This window comes from Cebidichthys violaceus, unplaced genomic scaffold (assembly GCF_023349555.1).
Source record: "Cebidichthys violaceus isolate CVI_PGR_0920_01 unplaced genomic scaffold, fCebVio1.0.p SCAF_30, whole genome shotgun sequence".
In the NCBI taxonomy this organism is placed as follows: domain Eukaryota; kingdom Metazoa; phylum Chordata; class Actinopteri; order Perciformes; family Stichaeidae; genus Cebidichthys; species Cebidichthys violaceus.
Genome location: NW_027176484.1, coordinates 2,488,912 through 2,513,935, shown reverse-complemented (window position 1 = coordinate 2,513,935; position 25,024 = coordinate 2,488,912). Strand labels below are relative to the sequence as shown.

General features: G+C 44.7%; 1 protein-coding gene across 10 annotated transcripts in view; it reads right to left on the bottom strand.

Moving 5' to 3' along the window:
• Window positions 1-508: 508 nt before the first annotated feature.
• Window positions 509-25,024, bottom strand: part of LOC137882227 (transducin-like enhancer protein 3-B) — a 30,644-nt gene continuing 6,128 nt past the window's right edge. The window contains exons 6-22 of one of the 10 annotated variants that reach the window (XM_068724422.1): window positions 20,437-20,499; window positions 19,559-19,663; window positions 15,453-15,491; window positions 12,865-13,069; window positions 12,425-12,441; window positions 9,614-9,736; window positions 8,783-8,833; window positions 8,158-8,313; window positions 7,075-7,210; window positions 6,440-6,615; window positions 5,784-5,860; window positions 5,426-5,675; window positions 4,324-4,571; window positions 3,976-4,123; window positions 3,722-3,872; window positions 2,449-2,525; window positions 509-1,915 (exon numbers count right to left, since the gene is read on the bottom strand). In XM_068724422.1, the coding sequence (XP_068580523.1) occupies window positions 1,808-1,915; window positions 2,449-2,525; window positions 3,722-3,872; window positions 3,976-4,123; window positions 4,324-4,571; window positions 5,426-5,675; window positions 5,784-5,860; window positions 6,440-6,615; window positions 7,075-7,210; window positions 8,158-8,313; window positions 8,783-8,833; window positions 9,614-9,736; window positions 12,425-12,441; window positions 12,865-13,069; window positions 15,453-15,491; window positions 19,559-19,663; window positions 20,437-20,499 (2,130 nt within the window). In that variant the 3' untranslated portion in view covers window positions 509-1,807. Of the gene's footprint in view, window positions 1,916-2,448; window positions 2,526-3,721; window positions 3,873-3,975; window positions 4,124-4,323; window positions 4,572-5,425; window positions 5,676-5,783; window positions 5,861-6,439; window positions 6,616-7,074; window positions 7,211-8,157; window positions 8,314-8,782; window positions 8,834-9,613; window positions 9,737-12,424; window positions 12,485-12,864; window positions 13,070-15,452; window positions 15,492-19,558; window positions 19,664-20,436; window positions 20,500-25,024 lie in introns of all 10 variants that reach the window. The other 9 variants (XM_068724417.1, XM_068724419.1, XM_068724418.1 and 6 more) reach the window with 9 other exon arrangements.

The window sequence follows — 25,024 nt, the reverse complement described above, 5'->3', positions numbered from 1 at the left end:
CAGGCTGAACACCAGAGTGTTAATGGGTCGGATACAGTACTGAAGAATGCATCGTTTCATTCGACTACATTTACCATAAACACTGATCTGACGTCCACATAAAGTAAAGCATCTGAATACTTCTTCCACCGCTGGTTGGCAGTGAAGATGCTAGCCGATTAGCTTTTTGCATTAAGTGTATCACATGAACTTCAAAAAGTACATCATATTTTATCAACTGTTTATTTTTTTGAGTCTAAACTCAAGTTTTATATTTTTCATACCATTTTCCTCTTAACACGGAACTATTAGTTGCCAAAGCCCCCAAAATGTGCTACGATTTTCCAGTTGGGTTCATACCTTGTATTTTCTTTTGTTTGGGGTGGCGGGTGGATAAGAAAAACCAGACCTCTGTTTCAGAACCATTACACCACAACAACATCCTACAGACATGATCTCAGTGTCCTAAACGGTGATGAAACAGTCAGACTCGGTAGGTCAATCACAAGGAAATGGGCCATTCTACAAAAACTGTTTTATTGATTTATTAACAACTGTACATTTCTTTTCAGTGCTGACAGCATTTGCTACATACTTTGGTGTGATTCAGAGGGCCAGCGCTTATCGCTCCTTTAGATTTTTTTTTTTTTTTTTTTTTGTGGGAAATGCTGACAGGATCAGGAGCACAGTGTACAACCAGAACGATTCACCGTTTCTTACCGTCGACGTGGGAGACCCCGACTTTTTCATTTGTGTTCACATTTAAGTGCTGTTCCCTCCGTCCCCGTGAGCATTTTACATGTCTCCGCCAGCCAAACATATTCCAGGAATATTGATAAGATACAAAGGGCAGAAGGATTCCAATAGCGCAGATTGAACTGTTTGAGTTTAGTCTGTAACCATGAAATCAATGGTACATTTTCGTCCAGTTTGTGCCTGCTGCAATGCTTCTGCTGCCAACTGAGGTCCAAGGGTTAGGCTAAACATTAAACGTTTCCCATCTCCCATAATCCAACAAGGTAAAACAAACAGGGAGAACGATAGCACAGACAGAGCAGTACACTTTAAAAAGGTCTTTTGTTTTATATATATATATATAGATATATATATATATGAATTAAATTTACATCCATTTCTTTTCCTGAATCAGTGTCCCGCTCCATCCCACAGTGGTCCAAACCAGCCGAGTCTCTGCCGGAGTCAGAGGACTCCACGTATCCATTGTCCGGTAAGAGCACTGTGACAAAAAGGCCTTTTAAAAATCTCCACAAAACGTCCTACTTACAAGATTCATGCTCCTCGGTTTGATTTCTGAAAAGGTCAGCCCGGAGAATGTGCTTTAAGAAAATCAAGAGTAAAATTGTTAAAAAGTTCTAATCTATGTTCTGCTTTCCCACTCAAATATCATGGCATAAGACAGAGTGGGCAAAAAAAAAAAAAAAAATTGATCACAAGTACACCCAGGACATGAAAATATATATATTTTATAATATATATAAAGTGTCTTTTATTTAATCCGATATGTACACTTTTCACAAGACGTCTGGGGGAACGAGGTTCTCAGAAATGAAGCGCCGCTTCATCGGGTTACACCCAAATATTCTAAAGGGGGGGAGTCACACAAAAAATGTGTAACCAAAAAAATAAACCTTCCAAAACAAGTACAGAAAAGCTTCTTTCCAGCACAAGCATCCTTCGGCCAAACGGCTCCATCGATCGCCGCCAAATCTGTAGTTCATTTTAGCGTGTTGTAGTCCACAGACGGATGGTCGGGAGGGAAAAGTAAAAGTCTTCTTCATCAGTGCTGAAGCAGGAGCCTCCTTTCTCTCTAGTAGATGACCTCGTAGACGGTGGCCTTCTTGTCGCCGGATCCCGTCACGATGTATTTGTCATCGGCGGAGATGTCACAGCTCAGGACGGAGGACGACTCCTTCGACTGTGGGAGTAAGGAAGAAGCTCAAGTTAGAGGAGGACAAGCCTTCATTCATATGTGGTTGTTTTGTTTGGTTTTCTTAATCCCGTCATTAGTTTTATGAAAGATGCTTAATCAGCCGACTGAACAGGGCTGAACAGGTGTGTGTATTTGTCTAGAACAGTTCGGTACGCAGCTTTCTTTAATTACAGTTGAATTAGCATGAATAATGCCGTTGTTATGAGAGCCTCGGAGTACTTTCTGAAAGCATTGCGGTTTGTTTATGGTTTTTATTGAACGATAAATAGGCGGTGAAAGACCCACAAAGTAACGCTACTCATAAACCGCCAATGACTGCAATACGTTTTTAGCTCGACACAAGATTTATCTGTCTGAATTATCTACACGATTAGTAAGACAGCGTTTTTATAATAAGACCGCAGACTCTTGGGAATAACCGCTATTTTGCTTCTATTTTGTATGATTTAACATACCTTTAAATTGGTTGTGAAGGCACCTTTTTTTGTAATGTGTGTGCGTGTGGTTGTTGTAGTTACCTGGAATATGCTGGCGCCATAAGGAGTCCTCCATGCATTCAGCAGATTGTCCTTCCCTGTGCTCACAAACCATTTACCTGCAAACATAAAACAGATGTCTTGAGAATATAATCTGACGGTACGGGGTGCCGATTCACACACACAGTTTTCCAAACAGCTGACTACTAAAGCCAAATTCAAATTATTAACTGCATGTAAACAATTGGGATGACATCAATTAAGATCAGTGTATATATGATGGAAGAGTGGCATTAGAATGTGCCACCACATTTGGGATTTTCTCTCTCCTGACTGGCTACTTCCATGGAAGATTCTGCACACACAGCGTGTCTCTAGTCTTAGAATAGATTCACACTCTTCCTCCAACCCACAACATCAGCTAACGAGTGACTCTGTGAAAAACCTTATTGGGGGAAATACCATCACATTAACGATCATAAAACGCACATAATGAAGACGACGACACACCATTTCCACTCTGATAATTATTTAAATCACCCTCTGATTAATTACCCAACTGACTAGTTGGGTAATAATTGAATTAGTGGCAGCAAGAGCTCTGAAGCAGTGAGTGTCATTTGAATTAACCAGTTCTGCTGTGAGGGTCTCGTGAGGAGGAATGAATACTGAGTGAGGCGAAAGTGAAACCTCATTTGTCTGAGCTTTAAACTTGACACCAGCTGGTCTGCCCAGCAGGCACAACGATCTAAACCGAAAAAAAAAGCAGCGACAAATGTAATGAGCATGTTGTTATGTGCAATTCAGACTGTACAGAATGACGCCTGTCTGTGTTTTTTAAAACAAATTCTCACCAATAAACAGCATTTTAATCGTACATTCAACCGGCAAGTGACTGAATCACATTTACTGAAGGTTTCAATCATTTTAACATCTAGAAAAAAAATCGTTGCTTCCTCATTTTTTTTTTTTTTTTGCGCAGACAAGTTGTCTCCAACACAACCAACCAGTAAGTCTGAATGCTGATACTACAGATAATACTCCTCTGGACTGTGAGAATCAGACACGGCTCTAGGAACTGGTTTCTGCCTAGATACCAAGATTATTTTTTTGCAAGAAATCCATGTTCCCCAAATTTCACAGCAGGGCAGTATTTAGGATTTAAGGTCTGGAGTCAAATATTCCCCCAGCAAAACTCCACTCACCACTCTTTCACACTTACAATGAAACCTTTAGATCTCCTTGCAATGGAATGCCTACATATTCTTTCATTACTCCTGTGGTGTGTGTGTGCGGTAGGGAGCCCGTTACTTACCACAGTAGGCGAACTTGAGTGAGAGGACGCAGCTTTCGTGCAGGTGCAGCTGGTACTTGTCAGGCTTGGTGTGGTGAAGCACCTCCACGTTACTGCTCTCCATGCCCACAGCCAGCCATTCTCCAGTGGGACAGTAGCCCAACGAGAAGATCTGCAACAAGGAAACAGCAATGTTGACCAAGAATCACTCATCTGTGTGTCTTCCCCAACACTTGAGATGTAGTTTATTCCTTTTTTTACAGGCTTCTCTCTACCTGTGAGGTAAAGTCGTGCTGCTGGAGCTGTCGGCCCTCCCTCAGATCCCAGGAGCGGACGGTGTTGTCGAGCCCTCCGGTCCACAGTTTGGTCCCGTCGTGGGAGATGTCGATGCAGCTGGCTCCATCTGTGTGGCCCTGGAACTGCCTGGAACACCCCCAAGACACCAAACATCAAGTCAGAAACAAGAGGACTAAGCCTTCCACCTTGTGTTGATGGCCAACTATTCTATTCTTCAAAACACAATGAGCGGCGTATTAAAGAATGCAAGAAGCACACATCCACCCTGAGTTAATAAAGTATTTCAGTCAGCGCTTGAAACAAAAGTAAAAATACTAACTACTGACCTAACGAGGGTCTGGTTATGGAGATCCCACACGGCAATGTTTCCATCCGAGCAGCAGGAGAAGCACACCTTGGCGTCGGGGCTGATGGCCAGCGCATAGCAGGCCGGAGCAGAGGAAGTGAGCTCGGCCTTGATGCGGGGCGTCTGTGAGGCCAGGTCCCAGATGGTCAAGGTGCTGGCCTCGCCACCCACTATCAGGGTGCGGCCGTCGGGCAAGAGCTTACAGGAGCGGATATAATTGTCCCTGTTCTGGAAGAGAAACAAGTGTCATCACGATCTTGATGTCATTTCAAAATGTGAAACAGCTACTTGAATAGGACGATTACAATTCTGTTGAGGAAAGAAAAAAAAAAAAAAAAAAAAAAAAAAAAAAAAAAAGATTAGCAGCATGTCCACGTCGAGACCATCTCCACTTTAACTTCAGAGGAGATTTTCTTTGACAAGTGAAGTTCTCAGGCTGCTGCCGTCTGTTTTTTTTTTTTTTGTGTGTTAGAGTGAAGATGTGGATGTCAGCTTTAACAAGAGATGCAGGGAGAGAGTGAGGCTGCAGCTGTTGGCCAGGCTCCAAGAGAGCAGGAAGACAGATCAATAAGAGTGTGGAAGCTCTTGGTCGGATTAAAATCGGCACCCCGATGGCTTTATAAGACCCAATTGCACTCTGGACGCACCTTAAGGGTGTTGGGGGCCATGCGAGTTGAATGGCATGAAGCCACAGTATCAAAATGAGAAATGGGAGGCAGTTGGGAGGAAGTAATGAGCTGGGTAATGGCAGACAGGGTCAGCCAATCAGAACATCATTACTCAGCAGGCTTCTTTTTTTGTTTTTTTTCCCCCACCAAGGATTATTTCAGCACAGCAGTGAGACACTTTGCTGAATTATTCACATCTCTGTCTGTTGGGATCTGGAGTCAGGCTACATTTGATGCTCAAAAAAAAAAAAAATCTTAATGAAGGAGGTCGATTGCATAGACCTCATGAAATGAGTACATTAGGTTTCTGTTCGGATGACTTTGAAACCTCCACATTAATAATACAAATCTAAAACTCTTTAACAAACATTTCCTTGTAAAAAAAAAACAAAAACAAAACAAGATGCAAATTACCAGGCAGTCGAGTTGGGACACTGGGCTCTTGCTGCCTGGTTGGCTGATGTCCCAGATCTTGACACAACCCTTGCCGCCGGTGTAGACGTGACGTGTGGGGTTGCTGATGGTGACGGCACACACCACTTCCCCGTGGCTCAATGTGTTGATCTGGCGGGCGTGGCGCGGGATGCCCGGGCCAATCAGTGCATCTGGAGGGAAGGGCACGGGCTGCATCTGACCATCTGCACTAACGTGAAAAGAATAAGCTCTGCGGGGGGGGGGGGGGACAAAGGAAGGGAAATATGAGTCAGTTTGAGCCTGGATGTATATGCTCTCTTGTTATATCGCTAATTAATCCAAAAGGCCAAATACTCACGGTTTTCCTCCAGAAATGGACGTGAGGCTGGCTGGCAGGCCTGGAGCTCTCATGTGAGGATGGGGGTCAAACCCTGCCTGCATGACCAAGAACAGCCAGGAGTTAACAAACAACCAATAACCTGCAAAGACTAATTAGACAAAGCTAATATTCTAATTAAAATGTACGCCTCGCTTTAACCGCCAAGGCCCTGAGGAACTCTCGTTCCATCTTTTCCAGGCAAATCCCTTGAAAAAGGCGCAGACTCAGCTTCGTTGCATACAGAGAAGCTTTACACAAGGCTACAACATCCCACTTGCTAATGCTAATGAAAGCCTGGGAGATTTTCAAACACGGAGAGGCATTTTATTTTAAAAGCCTTTAGAATGCTAACTAACGAACATCAAAGTAAAGGAGCTACGCCATCTTTGTACCATCTCATTACACACACACACACACACACACACACACACACACACACACACACACACACACACACACACACACACACACACACACACACACACACACACACACACACACACACACACACACACACCAGGCTGCAGCCAGCCAAGCATAAATATTCACAATGAGTTGTGGAAATAATGCTTAAATTTCTCAAAGTCGTTTTTTCATTGGATTCAAGCATTCTATGTAGAAGCTGAAATAGTTACAATTGGTGAGCGTCCATAGGCGGCGGCAGCGGCTGCGACGCTCATCTGCGGTGAAATGAGACCCGGATAGACGCCCGGGCTGGTCAGGGATCCGTTCATCTCATGATGACCCATCATCGCAAACGGGGAGGCGTAGGAACCCGCGATGGACAGAGGTGTCCGCAGCGCCGGGGCAGCTAGAGGAGAGAGGAGAGCATTTTAATAGAAACTCTGCAGACGGGAGAGACGATAATAAAAAAAAAAAAACCATTATAAAACACAGAACTGTGGTTCATTACAGATCGTGTGATACGATCAAAAGCTCCAGAACTGCTGCTAATGGATTTTTTATTTCCAAGGTCATGAATCAATGCTCAATCTAATCATTATTCATCAACTCATCTGCAGAGTACTTTCCTCATTGATTGTCTGGTCTATAAAATGTCACAAGATAGTGAAAAATGGCCATCACAAGTCACTGAAGCCCGATTTGATGTCATTTAAATGCTTATTATGTCCGACCAGCGTTCCAAAACCTAAAAGTATTCCGTTTATTATCACATAATAGGAAGAAAAGCACATTGCATGCATCTTTGGAGAAGTATAATCTCATTTGAACTTGTTTCTAAGCAAAATCAGTGAAGTTGTTTACATACCCAACGCCTCCATGCCGGGTGGTTTGCCCATTGTGAGAGGCCGTAGTCCCGGAGTAGTGCTGGTTCCTGCCGTTGGAGCCTCATTCCTCGGAGTAGGTGTGTTGGACTTCAGGCTGGGTGTGGACGACTTGTCATTCTAAAAAAACACAAATAGTCTTTAATCTTCGGGTGAAACCTTATTTAGTATCCACTTAACTGAAAGTTGTGAGTTCACTTACTCTCAGCCACACACAAAATGAAACACACCAGTGTAAAAAAAAAATCAAAAAATCCCCAAGGGAGTCAAAAATACCCTCATTTTTAGAGAAATCCAGAGTGACAATCTGAGTGGACGGCTCAAGGTAATCCAATCCAACACTGACACTTCCATTACAGCCACATGCGCGCGTGTGTGTGTGTGTGTGTGTGTGTGTGTGTGTGTGTGTGTGTGTGTGTGTGTGTGTGTGTGTGTGTGGTAGCAGTCAGGCTTGTTAAAAGCGACTAAACAAACAACATGGTGGCCCAAGCACTTCGCTCATAAGGAATCCATCTTTCTTTCTTTCTTTGCAGATGGAGCAAGAGGACTGGAGGGTTTAGTTTGGTGACACACACTAATGAGCGATGGAGAGAGAGGCTGGGTGACACAGATGTGGAGGGTAGTGATGTGGACTGTAAGTCTCTCTTTAATCCTCAGAGAAATGGTTTATGTAAAACCGATGATTGAGGATTGTTTTAGCCTGGTTAGCGAGAGCTTAAGAGAAAAGGGGGGGGGGGGGGGGGGCGAAGCAAGAAAAGAGGGAGACAGCAGTTCCCTCGCTGCTGTGTCTCTGGGTTATTTACAGCCTCAGGCCAGGGAAGAAATGACCATTTATTGGGTAAGCCATAAAGGAGATTGAGAGGAGTGAGCCACAGGGTTTGATTTCCTGAGAGTGCATCTCTGCCCCTTCAAGCCCCTCATAGCAGCCAACCGCTAAGCCTCCTACGCATTAGTCCTGCACACAGACACCCACTTCACTTGACAAATGCCCTTTAGTCTGTCACTTCACCCTCCACTGTAACTGCCCTATTTCATCTTCCGTCTAGTCTTTTCGGCGTGTCACTCACATGGGCGTGGTCCTTTGCTTTGGAAGACGGCGTGCTGCCCGAGGAGGCGACGGAGGCGGGGCTGTTGGGGGCGGCGTCCTTCTTCAGGACTCGTGATTTATCCAGGCCGTTTTCCGGAGGAGAGTGAGCGGGGCTGACTCGAGGGGTGGCCGGATCCTGCAGAGTTAAATGAGACAGACGGAGAGCGAGACTGAGCAAACAGAGCGGAGGAAAGCCACTGGCATGTACATGTAGGTCAAACAAACTGGGGCCTCATGTGCAAACACAGATAAATATACTTGTGCGTGCTCATACTCTCCCTCACACACACACACACACACACACACACACACACACACACACACACACACACACACACACACACACACACACACACACACACTTTTCATTCACCTGTCACTCCCTTTTCTCTTTGTATTACTTTCTGCATGAATAGCAAAAGAAATACAGCAAGTAAGCACACACACACACTCACACACAACCAATATTATGACAGACTTTTTGGCAACGCTGTGAAAGGTGTTGAGGCGTCCACAGACCAAAGACAAAAGAGCGCTGTGTTTAGTTTCTGTGCAGCGTTCACACAGGAATGCGGCCGAGCAGCTCGGTTCAAACGAAGTCTTACTTCATTGGAAACATCCACCACCAAGTCGTCACTTTTGTCTCCGTCACTGTCCTGGAAAACAAAGGGAGGGACATGCTTAACATTGCTGGGAGATCACAAACAGCACAGCGAGTTCTCTGAACACTAGATCAACATCAAAGACCAGATTTATGGATTTGGAACCTTTTGTTGGCATTAGTTTATTATTATTTAAGATACTGTCTACACAAATCAAATGAGACTATGTAACACTTTATTTTACAGTTTTTATTATTTCCTAATAATTACAATGCCATGAATGTTTCCTGGAAAGAAGTGTGTAGGTTGGTTTATGTGAGTCAGTTGATATCCAGAAGAATTTATCTGAAAGAACTGGTCCATTTCTACCAAAGCACATTCATATTCATTAATTATAGTAGACATTCTTCATGACGGATGAATTGTATACTCGCCTCTTGACGAAAAGTCTTGACTAAAAGACTCAAGGAGGCACCAGCTTAGCATTACATTGATCAATTAGAAGTGTGCCAATTAAACACGGTCTGTTACTTTTAAATTTGAGCCACATTACTGTAGATGCTCCTTTCCAGGACACTTTCTTTTATTAGGAATTCAAAGACCCACAGCCAAAACTGTGGTGGTTAAATAATAGAATAAAGGGAAATAAACCGGTTGTTTTGATGTTTTGGTTTGCTCACACTTGACTTGTGTCCTGAAGTGTAACATGTTTCAAGAGTAGCCTAACACACCAAGTTAAAACACAATCAGACACACGCTCGGGATCCCGCCCACAGCTCGAGTGGGAGCGCTTCAAACTGATTAGCTCGAACAATAAAACCAATAAACACTCACATATCGGCTCATGCTGTCTTTGTCGTCCACTTTACGTTTCTTGGAGTCGAGGCTGTAATCTGAAGAGCCTCGGTGCTTCTCACTCGCCGCCCGCAGGCTGTCTGACGGCGACACCGAGTTATTCTGCCAACAACAACAACAAGATGCAGCCAGACCACGTCAGTTCCCTCGCAGTGCGTTACACCTTTGCGTCTTAGCGTCCTCAACATACTGCCAACATAGGAAATGTCATCTTGCTCCATTTGAACCCTTCTGGAGTAACAAACAGTGTGACTCTTGTAAATAAATAACATTTAGTGCAAGAGACTGAAAAAAAGAGTGAGCACTGCCCTGCTAGCATATGCCCCTCATTCGAGTGAATATGTGGGAGCTCAAATGCAGCAAGAAGAGAACAAGAAGAGCCAGAAAACCAAATGGTGCGTTTAAGTCCAGGCATGGCTCTGGAGCCTTTTCCTTTGTCGGAGCAGTGACAATATTGACTGTAAAGCTAAAACACACAATGCTCCTGGACTGAGCTGGACTGATTTGGGACAGAAGGTGCAGAAGAGGATTCTGGGACAGCTTAGTCCTGCTGTTGCTGCTGCTGCCAAGGCAGCGGAGCAAGGAGGAAACAGACAAGGCAGCTGAGCAAACCCACAAAACGCCTCTGGAAGACAAAAGGCATGAACTCGCAAGCGAGGGGATACGTAGGACAGATTGAGGAGAGGTGGAGAGAAAATGTGAGGTGGGAGCAGAGTGCAGCATGGGATATTTGATACATACATATACACACACACACACACACACACACACACACACACACACACACACACACACACACACACACCCTGACATCTAATCCTCTTGAAGACCCTCATAGTGACCTGGTCAGGGACACGCTTGAAGCTACATTAACAATTCAAACCAAACACAGCTTACATTCCTGACTTTATGCTCGCCTGTGACATGCAAATAAAAACAAAAGTGACCAAAATATCTCACGATGTAACTGCAAAACCAACGGTCATGACTGCTGGAGAGTCCATGAGTGTGGGCTGGAGTCCATGAGTGTGGCCGTGTGCGTGTGTGTGCGTGTGTGTGCGCTATTGCAGGTCGGTGACTAAACGGCAGAAAATGACAGCAAAGTTCATGAAAATCAAAAGAGGAAGAAAAGAAAGAGGCCATTGAGGGAACCTGGACATGAGTGCAATGTGAAGACACAAAGAGGGTGTTGCCAGCAGAGAAAAGACCCATGAAAGAGGCAGAGTGAGAAAATAAGAAGAAAAAGAAGAAAAAAAATAAGAGGAAGAAAGACAAGAGAGCAAAACAGGAAAGGAACTTGGCAAGCAATGAGAGCGTAGCAGTGTGGCAATGAGTTCTCCCCACTAGTGGAAATGCCTTGACAGGCTGGCACTCTCTCAGAAGCTGCAAACGGGGTTTTTGTAGTCTGGGCACTGGTGGGGGTGGAGGGGAGGGGGTGGGGGGGGGGTGGAGGGGGGTGTAGCACTGCCAAACAGGCCGACAGGCAGGGAGGGAGGGAGGGAGGAAGAGGAGGGGTGAAGCCGAGCAATCCCCGAGGCCGGCCGACGCTGGCAGACAGCTCAACAAATCCCTGCCTTCATCAGAAACAGACAGATGTGGTGAAAGAGGGAGAAGGAAGATGTCCGACTTCTTGACTGCAAATCAACGGGGAGAGAAAGACGAGCAGCGGAGGAAGGTAACAGCTTGAGTGAAAGGACGACGGAGTTAGAGTGTGACGTTAAAAAAAAGGTTTGGACAGTTAATGGCACACTTTCTGCCAAATCCACATCCCTTCTTGTCAGGTCAGAATATGGAAATGTGTTCAACTACTGCTGTGGAAAAGAAAAGCCACACAGAGAGTTTGGTGTGAAGATGCTTCCTGACGGACCAAAAAAAAAACGAAAAAAAAAAACCTCCTACAGTATTACAGCCCGTCTGTGCGTCTGAGCCTGTGACCTTTAAAGGATTGCTTAGACTCAATAACCCTGCAGTTGCCTCCAACTCTGGTATCAGATGACCTGAGACAACATTACAGGAAGACGCTGTGTGTGTGTGTGTGTGTGTGTGTGTGTGTGGAAAGAAGAGATGGGGGAGGGCGGTGAGGAGATCAGGTAAGGCAGTATTGGCAGCCGCTCGTCACCATATGAGATGGGGGACGAGTTTGGGTTCCCTTCAGACATGAGTGGTCCCATTCAGGATGGCCAGTCAATGGGAACTCAATCTGGCCGAGCAGATCCAACAGAGCGTTACGCTCCAGCTAACAGAGAGCTTTAAGCCAGTCCAATAAACAAGGACTTTAACATGAGAAGGAGGAGAGAGAGATAGTGAGAGACAGAGTGTGTGTGGGGGGGGGAGTGGTGGAATGGAGTAAATGAGTGAGATAAGAAGAAGAGAGAGCAGAAAAATAAAGAATATGTGGAAAGGAAAAGAGGAAGGTAGATAAAAGGAGTCTGGACACATGCAACAGTGAACCCTCTAAAGTGGTGAGCGAAGAAGAGAAGGAGAGTCAAAGTCGCTTTTAATTGTGCTGAAATTAAAGGAGGTAGCTGACTACTAATCCTCGCCCAGTGATTGGAGTCATTTTCCACCTGGATTAGATGGCACTGGCTTATTTGGCCAGACTTCATTATAACCTCCCACCCTGCACCGAGTACAAAAAAAAAAAAAAAAGGTGCGTCTGCCTACACAGAGAGCACGAATTTCTATTGAACAAGTGGGGCTTAAGTCCACGTAAAGCACACCTAATCACCAAACACGGTGAGCCAGAGACGGGCAAAGTCAAGACGGGAAGGAGAAGGAGAGTCAACGTACCGTGCTCGACTCGCGCTCTTTCAGAGGATTGGCCAGAGGCAAGTGAAAAGATGAGGGGCCAGGAGAGAGACAAGCAAAAACACAAATTAGTATGGGTGTCACCACGACTCAGCACTCGTATCAGATAACAGTTATTCAATTATTATTCAGCTAAAAGATTACTCTCGTGTCTGCGATGCTGCCATTTTTTTTTAATTGCAACACTTTCTAATGAGTTATTTTTAATAAAAGGGTTCATAAGTTGGAACTAATAGCTTTTTTTTTTTGAATGCTTCAATTCTTTATTGATGCTTTATGAATCAATTATAAGTTATTATTATTATAAGCCAGGAAATGTACTAAAACCTGTATGAATATTAACATTTCTAAAATGCTGCAGGTGTGTGTGTGTGTGTGTGTGTGTGTGTGTGTGTGTGTGTGTGTGTGTGTGTGATCCTCACCTCGGTGCTCCAGGTCGTGGTGGTTCTTCTCATCCTTTACAGGCAGGTGGGCCTGGCTGCCGAGAGCGCCCAGAGCCAGCAGGCCGGAGCCAGCGCCCGTCACCGGGGGCATGCCGGGCGGCTGCAGGCCTGAGGGGTGAGGGGGCAGCTGGACCGGGGGGCCGTGAGCCGCGTGAGAGAGGTGCTGAGCCTGAAGCTGCTGCTGCTGTAAACAAACGCAGGGAGACAAGACAGAGGACAAGTGGGTCGGCTGGGAAGTGTATCCATGAATGACCGCACTCTACTCATGCATTAGAGCTGGCTTTGACAACATTTAGTTCAAGGCCAAACCATTTATGCATAATAGCAGACTGACGGTGACTGCCAACATGCTGATCCAGCTCATTCACTGTCTGAGGGGAAAACGGACTCTGTTCATAGCTGTAGATGCACAGTCTGTGCTGAAAGTGTTAGGTAACTGAAACGGAATACATCGCTACTTTATCTTTGGCCGTGCAGTTGTGTCCCAAGACAGACCGCCGCTTCCATAATGAGGCAGCTATATGTCACATTTCTAAAAACACAATCTAGCTGATTTATCACATTACACTCAAAAGAATCAACGTGTGCCAAGACAGCAGTGCAAAGTAGGGCTGTGATGTCCGCAAATTATTGGTTTTGTTTTACCCCAACAGTCTAACACACAAATATATTCCATTTACAAAAAGATGTAAAAAAAAAAAAAAGAAAAAGCGGCAAATCACGAGGAGCTGGGAACCAGAGAACACTCGGCGTTATAGCTTGACAAATCAAAATCAGAATTTGCCGTTTGAACCAGCTCTGTGCTGAGGTCTGCACACGACTGAGCTGTTCATGAGGGCCTCCAGGTGCATCTTACAGACCTGGTGCTCTTTTCTCACCATGAACAATCCTGCTGCACCGTTTTTAAAAAAGTGCTTCTAATGTCTTATCACGGTACGAGACCTTTATGTGACACCTATGTTCGACGTGTCACCTCTGGTCGTCAGCGATGATACGGAGCGTTTTCTTGCTCTCTCCCAAACCAGCGTGCCTCAATCACAGTTGGGTCGCTTAAAAAAAAAAAAAAAAATCAATAGGTCTACACTTGAAAACCTGAAAACCTTTCAACACTCTGGGAAACGAAGCAAACATGCCTGCTCCTCCAGCAAAATGCTGTTAAACACAGACACGGTGGAGAACACACACACACACACACACACACAAACACACAAACACACACACACTTCCCAAGAGGCCGTGGATGTCTGTGTGAGAGAGGCAGCCAGAGAGGAGCGAGTAGATAGACAGGAGTTAAATAGCCACTCAGGCAAGAGGGAAGCAAGTGCTTTAAAACAAGGTTAAATAACACTTAGCACATCCATCAACTGCCTCTCCAAAGAAGAAGAAGAAAAAAAAAAAACATGATTGCTATTCTGCTTGCTGGATAGAACTTCAATAGCCTCATCCATACATTCATTAAATAAAATGGAGAAACTAGACGAGGCTATATCTAGTAGCTTACCACGTTTAAAGCTTTATTTAGCGGCCGGCCATTATTCAGTCAGCTCATTATGTCGAGCTGGACCTGAAACCGTACAATGGATAGAAGCAACTGAAGGGCGGCATTGTTAATCGATATTGTACTGGTGTGCCGAGCAGCCCATTTGTTGAGGAAAAGCGGGTAAAAAAAATATATATATATATAAAAAAGAGAGCGAGAGAGAGAGAGTACAAGAAAAGGAGGGAGAGGCAGAATCAGAAAATAACAAGAGAATGAAAGGGAGCGAGAGAGAGAGCGAGAGCGAGAGAGAGAGACAGAGAGAGAGAGTCAGGGACGTCCCTATTGAGTGTGCCTAATGAGGAAAAGCGTGCAGGGATCATTATCAAGAAGCCTCATTAACGAGCTATGGCTGAGGAGAGGAGCGAGGAGAGACGAGGGAGGGTTGTGGTGAGGGAGAGCGAGAGAGGGGGGGGGGGGGGGGAAGAGAGAGAGGAAGAGAGAGAAAGAGGGCAAAAAAATTCAGAAAATAAATTGCTTCCAATTCAATATTCATGGATAAAGAGCTGGCTTCCTTTCACACTTATCTTTTTTCATTATGTGTAAATGCCGCCACAGCTCAGGCAACTTCCACAGGAAACAGGCAATTAAAGTTAACTAGGCGAAGCTGGCTCCCAGCAGAACAGTACTGTCAGGTGGAACAAGCGTCAACAGCACCAGCACAAACCAGCTGGCAGTCTGGGCTTAATAAGTCTGGCAATGAGCGCCACGCTACCTACTTATCCCGTGCTTTACGACAGCTTCTGTGGATCGTCATATTTTCTTCAGATGTCGCGACAAAGATTAGACTACATCCTTCGCTAAAGGATTGAGATTCCGGGGGAAAATGTTTTTTTTGAGGCTAGAAAAATAACGTCAAATCTGAGACACCTGAGAGAGGCAGGACAAAAAGACACCCAAAGACATGCTTCGTCTCCAGAAAGACACCAGCCCCACCTTCACAAAGACACATGTTAGACTGCCAGCAAGCAATTGAAAACACTTGGTAAAAACAGATTGTTTCTCTATGTTTGTTAACCTGAACACTGACCATGAAGGCTGGGTAGACACTATGAGGCGGCTGCTGCTGCTGAGTCAAAGGAGAGAGGAAGAGGAGAGATTCAGCCAGAAATGATACAAGCAACAAAACTGAAGACGACAATAAAAAGTAACAATGTTCCACAGTGCAAGGTGATGTCTTCAAAATTGCTGGTTTTGTGCAATCAACAGTCCAAAATGCCAAAATACCAAAAGTAGTAACGAAAACCATCAATTATTCACATTTATGACATTTTATGACATTTTAGCTTTAAATGGAATCATTCAATTATCAAAAGAGTGAATATACTTTCTGTTGATTAAAAGATGCAGAGGAAAATACAAACGCCAAAGTCCAAAATAAGATTCAAACATTTGGAACAGCTAACTCATTTAGACAGTTATGATATTGTAATTCATTCCCATCATGCTGCTCAGAATAATCACAGTGACCGGCTCGTCCTCAGACAGAGCGGAGCTCAACAGCTAGCGTTAACAGAGGTTGCATTGACTGGCATTGAGGTGTGCGAGTATTGGCCGAAGGTAAATTATAACTCTATCACGATATGATCAAATGTAATATTTAGGTTTTGGCGAGGAACTTTGAGAAAAAAAGAAAAAAAAAGAAAAAAGAGTTGTTTGAAGATGTTTTTACAGCAATATGAAACGGATATGAGAGGAAATTTATGACATGTTTTATGGAAATAATCACATAATGTTAGTCATGTAGATGACAGAAGCAAAATAAAAGAATAACATTTTGTTTTATGAATGGTTTTCTCTGAATTCGGGGCGGTTGAAGTTATTTTTCGGCATGGTGGTGAATAAAGTTAGTCTGGAGCCTTGCTGTCAATTATAGTTTTAAATTTATTATTTTTTTTAGGAAATTGGAATAAACCAAGAAAACTACAATCAGTGCATCTCTACTGTTGATCAACTAATTGATTAATGAACTAATCGTTTCCTCTAATTGAAAACAATACTTTAATACAACAGTGAGCTTGATTTATTATCTAATGCGTCTCATAATAAAGCTGGTGATTCCAGGCTAATGTCTTATTGATGAATAGCATCAAATAAAAACAAAAAAGGACCAGCTATGAGACACAATATGCTAGCTCCGTGTAACAGACCTCAGTGTGTGGATGCTGATAAGTCACACCGTGTGTGCGTGTGCAGACTCTTACTTTATAAAAAGCCTACACACTCAAACTGGATGAAAATATGACCGTTTTTAATAAAGTAAATATACACATGCAAATGAAACATGCAAACTTGTGACAGAGGAGATCACTGTTGGCAAAAAAAAAAAAAAAACCAGGCAGTGTAACTTTACATTGGGTGTTCCACAGCATTTGAATAAGGCGATAAGCAGCACACCACCTGTAACTGACTCGTTAAACATTATCAAAGTACAATCTTTTGGCACGGTCGACATCATGGAGAGGAGCGCGATAGAAAGCTCCCTCTGTCAAATCACACTCAAATCATGCGTCGCCTCGGGCCAAACCTACGCAAAACATGTCGGAGCACGGACAAAACTAGTTTGCATCTTTGTCTCGACGCAGTTCAGCCCACTCAAGTTGTAGGTGACTTATGCTTTTTTTTTTTTTTGTAGTTTAAGATGATGGAAGCAATTCACATTTTACAAAAAGCATCATTATCATCATACTGTATATGAACTACGGGTTTACTCCGGGCAGAGTTCACAGGTCTTTATATACGCCCAGCAGTCAGACAGCTATCACATGATCGGGTGAGTCGACTTTCACTTTGGTGAAATACAGGTGGATTTTATAGAAAATATGCTACATTTTATACTAATAAAACATATTTTTTATAAAATAAAAATAAAGGATTAGGGCTGTAACAAATAATAATATAATCATTTTCAATCAATACATCTTTCCAGTCTATCAAAAATCAGAAACTCATTAAGAATGTCCATCTTATGTCCCAAAGGTCTTCTGACATCAGTTAACTCCAGCTGGGTTAGGACACTGCTGGGTGTTCGGGGGACTTTAATATAATATGTGTATATATATATATATATATATATATATATTGCATCACATAGGCAAACGCTTATCACGTGTCAGTGTTTGTAAGCGTGGACTCAAAGCTATTTTCTGATCTAGCTGCAGCAGGAAGCTGCCAGAGTCTGGTGCTCTCTGAACATCACTTTAATGACAAGAACACTACAGCAGCACCGCCCCTCTCACACTGCGGGGACATGGAGATTGATCACCTGCCATGTGTCTTTGCCCCTATAATTAAAGTGTGTTTTCCTGTGTGCGTGTGTGTGTGTGTGTGTGTGTGTGTGTGTGGTGTGTGTGTGTGGCCCTGCCCACCCTTAATGATGGCAGGGTCACTCCTGTTGTTTCACTGAGCTGGTTGGAAAAGGGAAAAAAAAGAAAAAGGAAACGGGAAGTAATTACCTTGAAAACTGGAGGTTGTGCTCCTGGCTCATTTACCTTAATCGAATTTCGATATCTGCCTCTCATTAGACTCGACCCCTCTGACCGGTGAGACTAGCTAACCGCTGACTAACCTATAACTACAGAGGGCTAATCAAAAGGGTCAGCTATCCATCTGCGTCCAAGCTGGCTATCGTAAAGCAGCTAGGCTGATAGGTTTTAAATAAAAGCAGATGGAGGACTAAATCACTTAAGTGTGTATTTGGCAAGAGTGGATTTGGTGTGTGTTTTAGGGTTGTGGCCACACTTAAATGATCAATTACCGATTTTTTGAAGTGCACTCCTTTTCCTCCGTGAACGTTTAGAGCGCTGCAGATGCTCTCAATTGAATCAAACATAAGAAAATGTACTTTAAAGACAGCTATAGGGTAAAAAAAAACAACAACAACCAAGCAGAGACATCCAGGACTTTTAACAGATACCACATCTCTCACTTGGCTACAAAATACAAAATCACTGGAAGTTACACAGAAATAAAAAAAATGATATAATCACACTAACCGGAATCTATTTGGCGAATGTATTCGTCTTATGTGATGGTAAACTTAACCATTGGACTGTTGGACGGACAAAATAACCAATTTAAAGATGGCACCCGGGTCTTACTGAAACTGTGATGGGCATTTTTGGGTTATTTTCTGACATTTGATAGACTAAATGATTCAATTATTAATCAAAAAAAAAAAGAATTGGCAGATTAATTAATGAAAATAATTGTTGGTTACAGCCCTAACAACAACAACCAAAAGCAGCTATTTTAGGCTGTTTATATGGTGTGACTTCAAAAGCTAGCAGTGTGTGAATTCCCCTGAGTAAGAAGAACAGGAGCTATTCCTTTTCTGCAGACATTGTTTGGATACAGCCTAAATCTATCACCCTCTAACCCTTACAAAAGGCTCAGTACCGGCTACGTCCACGCTGCTGGAAGCTCGGTTACAAATCACAATCGCTCGTCCCAACCTGACCACTCTAACTCCTCCTGCTGCTGCTGCTGCTGGGTCAGAGGTAAAAAGGTAAGCCCGATAGCTGGAACCTTTTTAAGTGCAGCCAAAGTGAAATCAGAGAAACACCATTATCTGATCTCAGCCTGGGACCGTGTTACTGTATATCAGATGGTCTTTGACTCTGAGGAGAAGGGAATCAGAGCACAGCTGCTGTTATGAACTGAACGCAGCGTGCCGACAAGGTCATGGTTAACCAACAAATCAAGAGACATTACACCAGTGAACACCATATTGACAGCATCATTGCAAACTTAAATAAAAACATAGTTAAACCGCTGGGAACAGGAGGCAAGTCTGCACAAGAGAGGAGGACATGCTAGTTTGTATTCAGTCTGAGTGTTCAAATGCCACAGACAGGAGGGAGGAAAATGGTTGCAGATTAATACACTAAGCTACTCCCTTTTTCCCCCCCTTTTCACCCCTATTTCTCTGCTGAATCTATTACCCTTTCCCCAGGTTATCCTTGACATGCAACACTTCAGCTGAGGCGCGAGAAAGGTGAAATAAAACCCCGTAAGCTTAATGCGGCACGCTTAAATAGTAGACGCGTCTGCACCGGAGTGCCGGCCCTCCTCTATACGTGCAGTTTTGCCCCCTGGCCTCGGGTCAAATGAAGTAAGAAAAGGGGGTATACACACAGTGAGAGGCAGATTGGGAAGTCCACGTACCCCGATGATCGCATTCAGCTCAGTCATCGTGACCTGCTTGGCCCGTTCAACAGCCTGAGCCACCTGCTGTTGATGCTGCAAGACACATAACACACACAGATTAGATTCCTAATGAAGAATGCATTAGCACATATCCAGGCCTGTACTGATGGGTTTACCCACAAAAAAAAAAAGTCTGCTTAATGGGCTCTTTAGCCGAGGGGGGGAGAAATATGCTCGATAATGCACAAAAGTCATTTAATCCGGCTCAAAGTCAAAGCAGACCCATAAAAAGACGCGTAGTGGGTTTAATAGGATGTAAAAGGGACGTTAATGATGCAACCAATGCTCCATCAATCACTGATAAGAATTTAATTAAAGAATATATCAACCAATAAAGCGCAGAGTTGGCGCAACAATGTTTGTGTATCCCTGAGGCAGGATTTCCATCCATGTGGGTGTTTTCAGCAGCTGGACTAATTTCTTAGAGTGACAGTTAGGATAAGTATGCCGTACCGTGAGAAATTAATTTGAAAAACAGTTGAAGTGACATCTTTTGCCAGGAGATCGGGAGGTTTTAGTCGCCTACTTGATGCGGGTATTTGCAGGCTCCTTTAAAAAGGTCCTTGCATGTTTGGCTTCACAGATCAGCACTCTTGAGCGACGACGCGACTCAAATAAGTTTACTGGTCTTTATTTTATGTCGTGGGGTCGTGCTGCTAAAATCGCTAATTCAATTAGCTTTTCTTAAAGTGCTTAAAAAAAAAAAAAAAAAAAGGCTCTCTGCACAATAGCCAGGCTCGCAATTTCCTGTACAGTTACCGTTGGAAAAAAAAAAAAAACACGCTGCAAGCTGGAGCGACACTCACCTCTTGTGATAAGAACGGCATGATCTGAGCCAGAATTGCATTGAGACGTTTGGCAATCTCAGTCTGTCGGGGGAAGAGAGAGAAAATGATAGAGTGAGCGTCTTTCTGTATACCGCATGCTACAGGCAACACTATGATCAAGCACTTAAAACTACCTATAAAACAGAACGTGTGTCCATTTGTGCACGCACGCACACACACACACACACACACACACACACACACGTTTGCAGCATCCATCCGGACAGACCCTGTATTTCTTAACTAAATTGGGACCGCCTTCGAGCAAAATTTACTTCCCCCTCTCTCCTGCCTCCATTAGACTCAGGCCTTATTTCATTATGAGGCTGAAATATGCTAATAACATCTGGCTGGAGAGACCGTAATGAGGTCCATACTTCATAATTACGGCCCATGGAGAAGGGTGGGGCAGACCGAGGCAGACTGGTTAACTCTCTGGTCCTATCTATCAGAGGCATCTTCGGTATCGACCGCAGAATATTAGCCGGGAGAGTAAGATGATACTGCGGGACTCGACGCACACAGAGCACTTTACAGCGCTACATTTGGACAAATGGATACGCTGCGCTGCCCACCTACCGCACTCCAATGTCCCAAGACAGTTTGCCCAAACCCCATTTCCTTTTTTTAAAATCTGTACTTTCCACACAAAGAGGAGGGGAAGGAGAGGAACACAAAAGTAGAGAGAATAAAAAGAGAAGGATGGGGGGGGGGGGGGGGGTGAATAGTGAAGGGAAGTCTGATTTGACACTAAAGTAATGTAGTTTGACTGAACCCGGGGGAGGTGAACTAATTGATTCTGAGAGATTATGGGTGGAGGCCCAGCAGGTGTGTGTGTGTGTGTGTGTGTGTGTGTGTGTGTGTGTGTGTGTGTGTGTGTGTGTGTGTGTGTGTGTGGAGGGGGTGAAGAGGTCCTTCCCGCCGTTTTATACGCTGCTGCAATCCACTCATTTCCTCCGTTAACCTCGTTGACTGTGAAAAGGGTGAGGGAGGAGAGGGGAGGAGAAGGGAAGAAAGTGGAAAAGGGGGACAGGAGGTGCCGGTGGCCTTTTTTTTGCACAGCCAGCTCTCAGTGTCACCCTTTTCATTTTGGAGGAGGGCAGACAGGAAGAGGAGGACGGACCTTTGCTGTGGCCCCGTCAGGAATTATCTCACAACCTCCTGCGTGACCTTAGACGCACTGTGCTTTCTCCTCCCTCCCTCCCTCCAGACCCCCCCCCCCCCTCCTCCTTCACACCCCTCCCTACTAATCCTCACTCCTCTCCTCTGTGTCCTCCCTCCTTCCTCCTCTCTCACCCCCCCCCCCCTCTCTTCTGTTGCCGGGGCAACGCTATCTGGCACGGCTGATCGTTATGTAAATTGGGCCGGGGCCCTGACCAGAACAGCCTGTAAAATCATATTAGGCACAGCAAAGAGGCAGGTCATTAAATTGAATTTTCGGCCTGTCGATCTGATCGGCACGGGAAATTAATGAGGGATAACTGGGGAGTGGGGAGGGGACTGTACTGGGGGAGGGGGGGGGGGGGGGGGGTGGGCCTGACAAGAGAAAAAGGAAGCTCTACGGAGACTCATAAACCATCATCATTAGCGGGGCGCTGATACAATGACACACAGTAGGATTAGAGTGTTTCAGTATCACACCACTTCTCTGGAAATGGCTGCAAGGGGAGCAACATGGGGCTTGTAGAAAACAGCGGTATGCTGATACACTCGGCTATTAGAGCAGCAACATTACAAACCCTCACCACAAACGGGTTCCCAAAGAAAGGCATCCATTTGTTCATAGGAAATCACCACTCCAGAGCCTCCACTGGAAGCCGAAAAACATTCGTGGAATTGAGGCGCACTCTGCTTTGTTTGTTGCATCGTTTGGTGTGATGTGCTAAAAACAACAACAACAACGACGACGCAGGTTTCTGTGTGCAAGGTTCATTCTGAAATGCCAGCTGGGGCACAGAGACTGTGAGAGCTGAGATCATGCTGAGCTGTGTTCACCTTCTTTTTTTTTTTTTTTTAAGGGTTAAATGTTCCCGAAACCTTTCGACTTCTCTGAAATTTACCCCCAGAGTCAAAATATTACTTTGGAGCCAGGAAATAAAACAATGGAACAGACTTCCTTTGCATCCATTCTTGTTTTTCTTTTTGTGCATTTTACAGCTACACTTCAAGAGAGAGCGAGGGGGCATGAGTCGCGCATCAACTGTGAAAGCGGTCAACCGAATCGCTGCCCTTTATCGGCTCCATCTTGTCCTTCCTTCCTCTCGGATTGAGTCACTCCACTCCGTTCAGACAGAGTTCACACATGTTAGGGAGGGCAAACGGGCACATGGCTTATTTACACGACTTTTTCACAGCCCATTTGGCAGAAAAAAAAAATAATAATAATACTCGCAACACATCAAATCCAATGACACGCGGCACTCTTCCATTACTCGCGCTTCACTTTCGGAGGCGCTATGTGCCACGGTGCTTTTAGCGGCAGAGACCGGCACTGGAAAGAGTTTATTATCACTTAAAGCCACTGAAAACAGAAGCCTTTGAGCCAGCCGAAGCTTTCCGCTGCAGCGCCACAATTACAGGTACTCAGGGTTGTCTAGTAGCACCCAGAGCTTGGAGAGGCTCTTTCTCTCTCTCTCTCTCCAATGCATCCCTCCGTCAATGGTGCATTGAAAGCCATTTGGGTGTTTGTCGCTTCAGGCATTAGCCCCCCAAGTGGAGAGCAGAGTCTCTGACGAGGATTCAATTGGCGAAGTAACCAAGTGGCATATGATGTTTGGGGGGGGGGGGGGTTTGGGAATTATCTTCTCAGCCAGAGCAGAGGAAGAAAGAGGCACTTAGAGGTATCTTGTTCATTACAAATGCATGAAGAATATTTTGCATGTGCATGTCATTCTATTTTGAGCTCGTTCACACAAAACTGAAGTGACTGACGGCCTTCTCTGCAGGGAGGCATGTGGAAATGAGTCGTTTTCCAACAGATTACACCGGATTTCAAACCAGCATGTGAACAATATCTTTTATAGATTTTATTCTGAATTATTCACTTCATATATGTACACACACACACACACACACACACACACAGCGTCTTTTCTTCCATTTAACCACATCAAAACTCACAACTGGTTGAGCACACACACAGGCACACACAACAAACACTAATTGTGTAACACTGTTTCTACAGCCGCTCTAGCCTGGCTATCAAAATGAAGCATGTCTCGCAGCCTCCAATAACCTCGGCGAGCTCCCTGGGGAGAGCGTGTGTGTTTGCTCGTCAGTTTGTTTTGGCTTAGAGACAGGTCGGGCCATCATCACCTTGGCAAACAATTCAGGAATCCTCTATAAATTATTCATTTGCACAAGATCCCCTCTCTCTCTCTCTCTCTCTCTCTCTCCTCTCTCTCTCTCTCTTCTCTCTCCTCTCTCTCTCCTCTCTCTCTCTCTCTCTCTCTCTCTCCCTCCTCCCTCCGCTCCTCCTTTCATGCTCTTCCTCCATCAGGAAACTGAACGCGACTCCTCGATAAAGCACTTTCACCCGCTTCCCCCGTTCACATCAACAAGTGAGGGAAAAAAAAAAAAAGACACGCGTGCCTGCACAAAATGGCTACCCTACGGCGCAACAAAAGTCCACCGCCGAATACAATGGTATGGAATAGAAACCGCTGATTCCTTTTGCTTTCAATTTACCGAAAGAGAGAACTGAAATCAAAAATGTAGGTGAGCGTACGACGAGATAAAAACATGGACCCGCAGCTAGAGAACAGACGTACGGGGGGAAAAAAACAAAAAACAACAGCAAACCCGCACCACAAAGTCAGCAGGGCATGTTGCTGAGGCAGCCTAATGAGCTGCGCTAATTAAATCACTTATTGACAGCAAGCGAGGGTGATTACCTCCACCCTGCACTCTTTGCCATCATAAGAGACACTGTCAAAACAAATTACCCCCACAGCACCGCACAGATCCCTCCGCTAGCAACCATCCAGCTCAGCATCAGCGAACGGGAAGCCGTGCGTCTGCTGGAACTTCAATTACAGTGTGTCTGTGCGTGAGTGTAAAGACACGGCGACTGTTACCATGTAAGGATATGAGTATTTATTTATATGCGCATACGTGTGTGTGTGTGTGTGTGTGTGTGTGAGGGTTGTGCCGTTCCACTGCTTCTTTTCAATCCGGCTTTGCAGCGATAACAACACAACGTGAGTTTATCATGTCTTTTTTTTTTTTTTTTTTTTTTTTTCCACACTGCAATAAATCTCCTACACAAGCGAAGTAATGTGCCTGCCTGCATCCAATAATCCAGCCTCACTCCCTCCCAGTAACAGGGGCCGCTAAGAGCTGCCTGTTTAGCTCCCGCTGATGTCATCACAAACCCTCATTCACGGGGGAGGGGAGAAGGGGAGGAGAGGGGGGGGGGGAAGAGGTGGCAGGAATCATGCATTAATCAGAGTGCCTCCGTCGACTCCACCGGGCTTATTGATAAACAAAAGGAGATGCACAGGAGAGGACCAGTCGATTAACCCATTTACCCTGAAGCCGCTCACTTCCTTTCCTCGTCTCCATCTCC